At 45.2% G+C, this 11,352-nt stretch overlaps 1 protein-coding gene across 1 annotated transcript; it reads right to left on the bottom strand.

The window, feature by feature from the left end:
• Positions 1–8,802: 8,802 nt before the first annotated feature.
• On the bottom strand, positions 8,803–11,045 carry ATP5IF1 (ATP synthase inhibitory factor subunit 1). Its single transcript, XM_044237570.1, has 3 exons — positions 10,895–11,045; positions 10,720–10,802; positions 8,803–9,069 (listed from the first exon to the last, which is right to left on the bottom strand). Exons 1-3 carry the CDS (start codon positions 10,979–10,981, stop codon positions 8,925–8,927), a joined length of 315 nt encoding a protein of 104 aa, XP_044093505.1. The 5' UTR covers positions 10,982–11,045; the 3' UTR covers positions 8,803–8,924.
• Positions 11,046–11,352: the final 307 nt, after the last annotated feature.

Below are 11,352 nucleotides of genomic sequence, written 5' to 3'. Positions count from 1 at the left end.
TAAATAAAATCTTTAAAAAAAAAATTTGTATGTGAGAGGGTGGGAAATAAATCTGACAGAAATTCAAGGGCCTTCTACCTTTGTGAAATTTCTGGGGATCTGGTGATGTGGGGTATGCTGTGGTAGCCCTTCTAAAATGAAGGGTAAGTTGTTTCATCTGTCCCTCCTACAACTAAAACGGAGGCATAACCCTTAGTAGGACTTTTTGGGGTTTGGAGGCAGTGCTCTTCAGTTGAGTGTATTAGTTCAACCTGTGTGCTGAAAAACCTGACGAGCTGCTCGTTGGGAGTCGGAGTCAGAGCAAGAGAGGAGACCAGGCTCGTCCATTTGGGTCATACTTGGGTCATCCAGCTGACTCAGTGGTGCCTAAAGCGTCAGTGGCATATGGGGAGACTGTTTGGAATTTTTGGCAGGCCCATACAGATGAATTGCAGCATAGGCCCTTAGGGTTTTGGAGCAAAACTCTGCTATCCTCTGCTGACAACTACTCTCTTTTTGTGAAATAGCTCTTCGTCTGCTCTAAGGCCTTAGCAGAAATGGAATGCTTAGTCATGGACCAACCAAATTACCATGATACCGGCAGTGCCCATCATGAACTAGCTCTTTTCTGACTCACCAAAGCTATAAAGCTGGGCATGCACAGCAGCATTTTATCATCAAATGGAAGTGGCACAGATATATGATTGGGCCTGAGCAGACCCAGAAGGCACAAGTCAGTTACATGAAGTATCCCAAATGCCTGTGGTCCCACTCCGGTTACATGATTTTCTCTTTCCCTGCCTGTATCTGTGGCTTCGTGTGGAGTTTCCTATAATCAGTTTACATAGAAAGAAAAGACTCAGGCCTGGTGTGTAAACGGTTCTGTGCAATATGTAGGCACCAACTGAAAGTGGACAGCAGTGGGATTATAGCCCCGTTCTGGGACATCACGAAGGTCAGCAATGAAGGAAAATACTCCCAGTGGGCTATACTTCAAAGTGAGCCCCAGGTTGCTCACTTTTTTTGGAAGAAGAAATAAGGCTAGACATGTAATTATATACTGGTTCCTGGGCTATGGCTAATGCTTTGGCTGGATATAAGGGACTTGGAAGGAATATGATTGGAAAATTGATGACAAGAGAATTAAGGGAAGAGGTATGTAGATAGACCTCTCTAAGTGGGCAAAAAAATGTGGAGATATTTTTGTCATATATGAATGCTCACCAAAGAGTAATCACAGCAAATGAAATGTTAATAATCAAGTGGACAGGGGCGCCTGGGTGGCTCAGTGGGTTAAACCTCTGCCTTCGGCTCAGGTCATGATCCCAGTATCCTGGGATTGAGCCAACCATCAGGCTCTCTGTTTAGCAGGGAGCCTGCTTCCCCCTCTCTCTCTGCCTGCCTCTCTGCCTACTTGTGATCTCTCTCTGTCCAAAAAAAAAAAAAAAAAAAAAAAAAAAGTCACGTACTTTAAAAAAAAAAAAAATCAAGTGGACAGGATGACCTATTATGTGGATACCAGACAACCTTTTCTCCAGCCACCCCTGTCATCACCTAATGGGCTCATCCACAAAGTGGCCATGGTAGCAAGGAAGGTTGATATGCCTGGTCTCAGCAATACAGACTTCCACTCACCAAGGCCAACCGGGCTATTGCTACTGTTAAGTGCCAAATCTGCTAGCAGTAATGACCAACACTGAGCTTCTGATATGACACCATTCCTCAGCGTTATCACCCAGTGGTGGTAGGTTGGTTACATTCCATCATGGAAGAAGCAGTGTTTGGTTCTCCCTGGAATAGACACCCTGGATAACAAAGTTGTCTTCCTTGCATGCAATGCTTTCGCTAAAACCATCATCCATGAGGTTACAGAATGTGTTATGTACCATTATAATGTTCCACACAGCATTGCTTCTGGTCAAGGAGCTCACTTGGCAGCAAATGAAGTGTAGCGATGGGCCCATGCTAATGGAGTTCACTGATTTTACCATGTTCCCTACCATCCTGGAGCAGCTGGCTTGACAGGACAGTGGAATGGCCTTTTGAAGACTCAGTGCTAGCTGCGTGGCTATACCTTGCAGGGAGTGGGCAAGGTTCTTCCAAAAGCTGTATATGCTTTGAGTCATCAGGGCTCAATCTCATGACCCTGAGATCATGACTTGAGTTAACCAAGAGTTGGACGCTTAACTGACTGAACTTCCCAGGTGCCCCTTGAATAGATGTCTCTTAAAGAAGGTATACAAATGGCCAATAAGCACACAAAAGATGCTCAGTATCAGTAGTCATCAAGGAAATGCAAATCAAAGCCGTAATGTCATACTATTTTACAACCACTAGACAGGTAGAATCAAAAAGCCACAAATAACATATTTTGGTGAGGCTACAGGGAAATGGGAACTCTTGTACGTTGCCGATGGGAACATAAAAATGCTGCAGCTGCTGTGGGGAAAAAATTTGGCAGTTCCCCCATAAGTTGAACATGGAATTGCCATATGACTCAGCAATTCCACTCCTAGGTGTGTATCCAGAAGAACTGAAAGCTGGTGTCCAAACAAATACTCCTATGTGGATGTTTTAGCAGCATTATTCATAATAGCTAAAAGAAAAAAAAAAAAAAGGAAACGAGCCAAAGGGCCATCAACTGATGAATGGATAAGCAAGTGATCCATATGATGGAATATTACTCTGCCATAAAAAATGAATGGAGCATTAAAAATATGCTACATGGATGAACCCTGCAAACATTATGTTAAGTGAAAGAAGCCAGATTCAGAAGGTCACATCTGTGATTACATTTATATGAAATGTTCAGAATAGGCAAGTTGTTAGAGTCAGAAATCAGACTAGTAGTTAGGTGGAAGAGTGACTGTTTAATGGATATGCAATTTTTGAGGTGATGAAAATGTTTCAAAAGACTAGAGGTGATGTTTGTACAACATTGTGAGTATACTAAATGCCACTGAATTTTATACTTTATATGGTTAATGATTAATTTTATGTGAATTTTACCTCAATTAAATAAGAGTGATGAGCAAGAGGGAATCTGTGGGGTCTTGGTAAGTGGAAGTCCGTATTGTGAGGTTGTGCCAGGTGGCACCAAGTGAAGCAGTGGCATGTGTGTCCCCGTGCTTCTTTGTTCCTTTGACTGCTTGAAAATTTTTGGTTCATTTCTAGTGCTTGAAGTTAAGATTTGTCAATGTGGGATACAAGTAGTTTAAGTGTTTTCTGCTCTAATAAAGGAGTCTACCTAAAAAGAAAAGGGAAAGGAGGAAGAGAGGGAGGGAGAGAGGATGGAAAGAGGCAAGGAGGAAGGAAGGACTGAGGAGTAGGACATAGTGAGGAAGCTTATAAGTGGCCAACCCAGCCCTCGGAAGATTGGTAGAAACTAGCACCCTACCGCCAGTTGCTCCCCATCACTCCCCCCATCCTCCACATGAACAGGCCGAACTATCGTCAATTCCCAATAACTCGCGGTATCTCTCAATGCCAGACTTCTTCAAATGCTGTCACTCAGACTTGAATGTCACCCCATTCTTTTTTTTTTTTTTTTAAAGATTTTATTTTTATTTGACAGAGAGAAATCACAAGTAGACGGAGAGGCAGGCAGAGAGAGAGGGAAGCAGGCTCCCTGCTGAGCAGAGGGCCCGATGTGGGCCTCGATCCCAGGACCCTGAGATCACGACCTGAGCCAAAGGCAGCGGCTTAACCACTGAGCCACCCAGGCGCCCCACCCCATTCTTTTTACCTGGCCTGTTATACCTCTTCTTCTTCTTTTTTTTTTTTTAAGAATTTATTTATTTGACAGAGATCACAAGTAGTCAGAGAGGCAGGCAGAGAGAGTGAGAGAGAGAGAGAGAGAGGAGGAAGCAGGCTCCCTGCTGAGCAGAGAGCCGGATGAGGGGCTCGATTCCAGGACCCTGGGATCATGACCTGAGCAGAAGCTCAGAGGCTCAGAGGCAGAGGCTTTAGCCCACTGAGTCACCCAGGCGCCCCTGTTATACCTCGTCAATCATGAGGTCCCTTCGAGTCCCAGGCCTGGGTGGAATGCCTGTCCAGGGTCCTTCCAGAACTCTTCACTCACTCCCATTAGAACACTTCCCACATTATTTAACCACTTGTTTTTCCTAATAGGCTATGGGTTCCACAAAGACGGGAGCTGTGGGATGCCTGTCTGGCCCAGTGGGGAGAACATGCAGCTCTTGGTCTCTGGGCCATGAGTTCAAGCACCATGTTGGGTTTACAGTTTGAAAAAAAAAAAGATAGGAGCTGTGATTGTTCTGTAGTTGTATTCTCAGGGCATACCAAGTGGCCAGCATGTAGTAGATGCTAAAGAATATTTTTAATGAATACATTTTAAAAATCTGAACATGGAATATGTAGATTATACAGCAATGCATATTCAAGATCAGTGGAATGACTCAGCGTCCTCTTTATAGGAATTAAACAACAGGTGACCCAGAGTAGATGCCACCCTTAAACTAGAGTGCACTGCTTAATGAGCAGGGTATGGGCTGAATTTTAATCTTCCCTGGCCCCTTTAGTTAGGTGTTCTTATCTGGTGAACAACCTGCCCAGCCATAGCAACAGATCCGCAGGGATCCTTTAAACCAGTGGGTCACAGCTCTGGTCACATATTGGAAAAGGGCGGGGGGGAAGCATTTTGAAAATACCCAAGCTCACATCTTGGTCTCAGAGATATTGGTCCTGAGACTTTGGCTAAATTTAAAACTCTCAGGTATTTTGATGTGCTGCCTGGGCTGGGAATTACAACTTCGGACTTTCTGATGTGAAAATTTCAAACTAGACTCCTTTGCAAACATGTGTTTGCATCATCTAGGCAAGCACTGACATACTGATAGGGTTCCTGATGCAACCAAAATGCTAAATGCCAATGCCAACACCAACCAGCGGCATTTCTACATTTACTTCCTGGGATCTTCACCATTACCACTCATTCCCAGATCAGGTGTGCCCCCAGCCTGTCCCACGTTTTCAGGGAGGAACTAATAATGGGCGGCTGAACCACTACACTGGGATTGCAACCTAAGTCTGTAGGAGCAGGAGCTTTTCTTTTTTCTTTCTTTCTTTTTAAAGATTTCTTTTATTTATTTGAGAGAGAGAGAAACAGCGTGAGTGTGCGCAAGCAAGGGGGAGGGGTAGAGGGAGATGCAGACTCACCATTAAGCAGGGAGCCTGATGCAGAGCTCAATCCCAGGACCCTGGGATCATGACTGATCAAGACAGATGCTTAACTGACTGAGCCACCCCGGTGCCCCTGTGGGAGCAGGAGCTTCGAAGGAAAGCTCTTGCTCAGTAGAAACCTGGTTGTTTCACCTTGAGAAACTTCACAATTCCCTGTTTCGGTTACTTTGCTTATGAAATTGGGTGATGAGCATTAAGGAGGGCACGTGATGTGATGAGCACTGGGTGTTATACACAACTGATAAATTACTGAACACTACTGAATTACTGAAACTAAGTATGTACTATATGTTGGCTAATTGAATTTAAATTAAAAAAATGAATGGCATGGATCTATTTGCCAGAAATCTCATGAGGTTTAATGAGCAAGTAATTGTGACATATTCATAAATATATATTTGTGTGCAATTGTTAAGTAACTTCCATAACTTCTTTGTGTAAAATTCCATAGAAATCTTAAAAAAAAATCACTCCAATGATTTTCACACAGATGGTTATGAAGCTGCTTCAACAATCTGCTCTTGCAGTTGTCAGGCTTCTCTGGTCCCTGCCTTTCCTGAGTTTTGTTTGTTTAAGTTTTCTTGAGATTCTGAGACAATAGCCACTGTTCTTTAAAAAAAATCTCTTTTTCTCCATTATAAGCCAGTCTGTGCTGGTTATCTGTTACTTATAAACAAGAAGGATTTTATTCCAGGGAATAATATGTTCTCAAATGTTAATATGGTTTGTACAAGAATAATCTTTTTTTTTTAAAGATTTTATTTATTTATTTGACACAGAGAGATCACAAGGAGGCAGAGAGGCAGGTAGAGAGAGAAGGGAAGCAGGCTCCCTTCTGAACAGAAAGCCCAGTGCGGGCCTCGATTCCAGGACCCTGAGATCATGACCCGAGCCAAAGGCAGCGGCTTAACCCACTGAGCCACCCAGGTGCCCTGTACAAGAATAATCTTAACGTATCTTTTTATTCTGAAAATAGCCTTCATATGAAGAACTATATTATATGTATTTTTATAATAATCTGCTTCTATAAAAGTGTTCTATGCCCAAGAATGCCAGCAAATGTCACGAGAAACTATGTGTACGGTGGTCCTTAAACTTCAGTGGACATTAGAATCACTTGGGGAAGCTTGTTAAACAGATTTCTGGGTTCAATCCTCAGTTTTATCCATCTGTGATGGAGCCTGAGAACTTACTTGCCTTTCCAACCAGTTCCCAGGCAATGCTGATGCTGCTGACTTGTGGGCAGTTTAAGGACCTCTGCTGTAGGGATGCCTGGGTGGCTCAGTTGGGTAAGCATCTGCCTTTGCTCAGGTCATGATCCTGGTGTCCTGGGATTAAGTCTCGCCTGGGGCTCTTTGCTCAGCAGGGAGTCTGCTTCTCCCTCTGTCTGTCATGCCCCCTGCTTGTGCTCTCTCTCTCTGACAAATAAAGTCTTAAAAACAAACAAACAAACAAACAAACCAACGAACCCCTGCTGTAGTATTTTCCAAATTCCAAGAAACACCTGGGGAATCTTATGACCTGTGTTATGTGTCTGTGGTTATTGGTTTATTTTTTTTTAAAGATTTTATTTATTTATTTGACAGAGAGAGATCACAAGTAGGCAGAGAGGCAGAGGAGGAAGCAGGCTCCCTGCTGAGCAGAGAGCCCGATGTGGGACTCGATCCCAGGACCCTGAGATCATGACCTGAGCCGAACTAACCCACTGAGCCACCCAGGCGCCCTGTGGTTACTAGTTTAAATCACATCAATTGAAGTGCCTGGGTGGCTCAGTGGTTTAAATCTCTGCCTTTGGCTCAGATCCTAATCTCAGGGTCCTGGGTTTGAGCCCCACATCAGGCTCTCTGCTCAGCGGGGAGCCTGCTTCCCCATCTCTCTCTGCCTGCTGCTCTGCCTACTTGTGATCTCTGTCAAAGAAATAAAATCTTAAAAAAAAAGTAAATCACATAAATTATCTTAGGATTTTAGGAAAGATATATTTATTTTTTATTTTTAGATCTTATTTATTTGTCAGATCGAGAGAGAGTACAAGCTGGGGGAGAGGCAGGTAGAGCAAGCAGAGGGAGAAGCAGGCTTCCTGCCAAGCAAGGAGCCCGATGCAGGACTCCATCCTAGGATCCTGGGATCCTGACCTGAGCCAAAGGCAGCCCCTTAACCGACTGAGCCACCCAGGCGTCCCTTAGAAAGATATATTTAAACAAATATATTTAAGAAATATTTTTATTTTTTTGTAAAGATTTTATTTATTTATTTATTTATTTATTTGACAGGCAGAGATCACAACTAGGCAGAGAAGCGGGCAGAGAGGAGGAAGCAGGATTCCTGCTAAGCAGAGAGCCCGACTCGGGGCTCGATCCCAGGACCCCGGGCTCATGACCTGAGCCGAAGGCAGAGGCTTCAACTCACTGAGCCACCCAGGCACCCCGAAGAGATATTTTTAAACTGTATTTTTAAATAATATTTGTATCTTGCTTTTATTATAGCAGGATAAAAAAAATTAACCACAGGTATGTCACAACAAAAAAGACCATGAGTTACCACTTTCATGAGTTCAGGTAGTCTTAAATTAAGCTGCTCCAAAAATTATTCACTTTATCTTCCTAAGAATTCAAGCTTACTCTTCATCTTCCACTTTTTGCTTGCTTTATTTGATCATTATTAGAGTGATTTTAATTTAAAATAGATCTCAAGAGCAAATGGTATACCCAGGAACATCCCTTGTAACAGATCTGTTGTGGACTAGGTCACGAGAACACTATCATCTACAAACTTAAGGGTAGGGCCGGGTAGGGGGAGGCTCAGTTGGCTGCCTTGGGCTCAGGTCAGATCCTAGCGTCCTGGGATCAAGTCCCACGTCAGGCTCCTTGCTCGGCAGGGAGCCTGCTTCTCCCTCTGCCTCTGCCTGCCTGTCTGCCTGTGCTCACTCTCTCTGACAAATAAATAAAATAAAAAAAAAATTTAACTTTTCAAACTTTGTACTGTTGTAAAGTTAAAAAAAGAAGGCATGTGACTTGTGATTATTTTTTGCACTCCATCTTTGAGGTAATCTTATTTCTGACCACTTGAATCTCAGCATGCACATGTCAGGAGTGTCTATAAACTTTCCACTAGCCGCATCCACACTGGACATGTGTTTTGGAAACAGACATCTAGTATCTTGTCTGCAGGAGTAAGGTCAATGACTTGTCTGAACTTTTGTCAATGATCCTGAAGGCCTTTTGTAATGGGGTCTCACAATAAAAACTGAGCAGAGAGCCCGATGCGGGGCTTGATCCCAGGACCGAGACCATGACCCGAGCCGTAGGCAGAGGCCTAACCCTCTGAGCCACCCCGGCGCCCCTGATTAATTTTTTTTTTAAAGATTTATTTATTTGAGAGAGAAAAAAAGAAAGCAAGAGAGTACACCTAAGTGGGAAGGCAGAGAAAGAGAGAATCTCAAGCAGACTCTGCCCTGAGCAGGGATCCTGAAGCGGGGCTCAATCCCACGACCTTGAGATCATGACCTGAGCCCAAATCAAGAGCTGGAAGCTAAACCAACTGAGCTACTCAGGTACCCCTATGCGATTCATTTTAGAAGTTCAGTAGTACTTTCCGGAGGGTGGAAGAAGGCATTAGACACAATTCATTGATGATAATTTATTATAATCTGTTGGCAGCACACAGATAGATATTAATAAAACCAGAACTATGTTTCCACAGAAGTGGGCGATGATATATAGCTAGTCTATGGGAACTGCACACATTTAATCATCGTCGTCTTTTAGATGTTTGATCTTCTTCTTGTGCCGCTCAATTTCTTTCTGCAGACGCTCAATTTCCTTTAAATGATGGGTGATCTCCTCTTCATGGTGTTTCTTCAAGGCTGCCAGTTGTTCTTTAGTGCGTGCTCTACAAGGATACAGTGGCTCTGCATTAAATCCCAATCATTAACCCACAGAGACCTCTAAGCATAACCTATGTACCTAAGGCAAAGAACAGGAGTCCCAATTCCACTAGAATCTGGTTGGTCATCCTCTTCTACCTGCTCAAGCCCCACTAGTGAAAGAATACTCCATCTTGAGATATATTCAAGAATGACCAAAATGATTCCATTTTCCTAGTGCCAGTGCCTGAAATTTCATTATTTATGATTTATTCCTTTCAGATTTCTCATTAGAAAACTCAAAAGAGGTGTAACATTAAGTCTCATATACCTTACGATAGGAACCACCCAGAGATCAGAATCCCTTTTTTTCGGGGTGGGGGTGGGGTGGGCAGAGCAAAAGGAGGGAAGGATGGACAAATAAAGATGTCCTATCTCAATTTAACTAGGGTTTTCTTTGCCTAGGGAAATGCATGGCTCACTGTAAAGGTCAAAATGAAGGGGGGAAAGTACTTGGAAGTCTAATTTAGGTCTCAAGAAGGGACATTCAAATATTGGTTTGGGCACATACCGGCCTCAGTTTTCCTTAAGTGTAAAATGTTGATGCCAAATTAGATGGCATCTAAGGGCTGTGCCTTGGTTCTCTGGTATGGCAGGTGCCATGCTGATAGTTCATAAGAGTGAGCAATAAAGGGCAGAAGTTAAAAGCGAGACCAAAGCAGAAGAGGCAGAAGTGAGATTAGGTCCACACTGCTCCCCACTGTGGACAGAAGTCAGTAAATGATAATTTAGGGCTAGGAAAGAGTCCCTTGGGCAAACTGCTCTGTGCTCTTATGCAGGAGAAATTTATCCAGTCCAGCGGCTGGGCAGGGCAGGGCGGGGCAGGGCTAAAGTCTCCAAGAAGTAGGGGAAGAGGTTCCAACTAGGAGCTGCTGCCTTGGTTGGAAGCACTCTGGCGGAATTGAAGACTTGGGGTCTAGAAATGGCTGAGGATCTGGAGAGCCAGGAACTCCACGGGAAGGAGAAAATAGAGAGTAGAGGGGTTATGGGTGGTTGAAGGCTGAGGGAATCAGGCTCAGGGTGTTTTCAAGTATTGGGCAGTGGGACCTAGACATCTTGGAAAAATATGGAAGCCATTTTACAAGACCGGGGAGAACTCCGTGGGTGGGCATGATAAGTGATTCAGGAAGAGTTCTGGAGACCCGCGGGCGGAAATGGCTTGGGTTTGGGGCCCCCGAACTGTTCGGCAGCGTACCGGGAGCGCCCTATAGGTGGTGACAGTCAGGAACTCAAGCGTTGGGGGTAATGGGTTCAGGGCCCGCTAGTTCTATTGGGGGACGGGCGCCCAAAGGACCAGGGAGGGAAGGGTAGGGCCACTGGATTTTTTTTTTTTTTCTTTTTAAAGATTTATTTACCTATTCGAGAGAGAAAGAGAGTGAGAGTGCGAGCTAGAGCGGTGGGGGAGGGGCAGAGAGAGAATCCCAAGCAAATTCCCCTCCCAGCTCGGCGCCCGACCCCTGGCTCGATCCCGCAACCCGAGATCACGACTACAGCGGAAACCAAGAGTGGGCTGCTCAACCGACTATGCCACCCAGGTGCCCGGACGATTTTAAGTTTAAGAAGGCTCGGAGGGCCCCGAGAGATCTGGACTGGACTCGGGGCTCCGTGGACCTCACCGGAAGTATCGCTCCTCTTCAGCTTGCTCTCTCTTTCCAAAGGCCCCACCAGCCTCCCGGATCGAGCCCGCGCTGGAGTCTGACTGCGGAGAGAGATGGGAACGTCGGTAAAGGTGTGAAGGGGAGATGGAACCCGCGCTCAGGGCTGGGGCTGCGGACACTACCGCCGGCGTACCCGTTCGGAGCTGAAGCCTCGGGCTTGCAAGGCCCTAAAGGCCCCCACGCCCAGCCAAATTCGGGCCGCTGAAGTCGCGACAGCCATTGTTGTTGCTGCAGGACCTCTCCAGTCACCCGCGGTCGAGCCTCTCCGCAGGCGCTAATGACTCTGGGAGCCAGACAGCCAATGGTTTCGATGGAGAGGCGGGATGCGCCCAGGAGTAGCGAATTAGGAAGTGGAGGGGGCGGGGTTCCTGCAGCTCACAGCGAGTCCTGAGCGAGAGGCGGGCCTATTCTTAGCCAATCACTAGCAAGGTCTTTGGGGCCTACGGCCTGGAGAATAATAATGGAGTTAGGGACACTGAGAAATCCAAATCCGGGCTTTTGGACCCATCAGAGCGAGGACCCATCAGAGCGAGGGATACACCCCCTCCCACGATTCCAATCCTGAAGTTGCTATTAAACATCCAAAGGAAG

The sequence above is a fragment of the Neovison vison genome, chromosome 2, assembly GCF_020171115.1.
Source record: "Neovison vison isolate M4711 chromosome 2, ASM_NN_V1, whole genome shotgun sequence".
NCBI lineage: Eukaryota > Metazoa > Chordata > Mammalia > Carnivora > Mustelidae > Neogale > Neogale vison.
The sequence above is the reverse complement of the archived record's forward strand: the minus strand, read 5'-3'. Positions and strand labels throughout refer to the sequence as shown.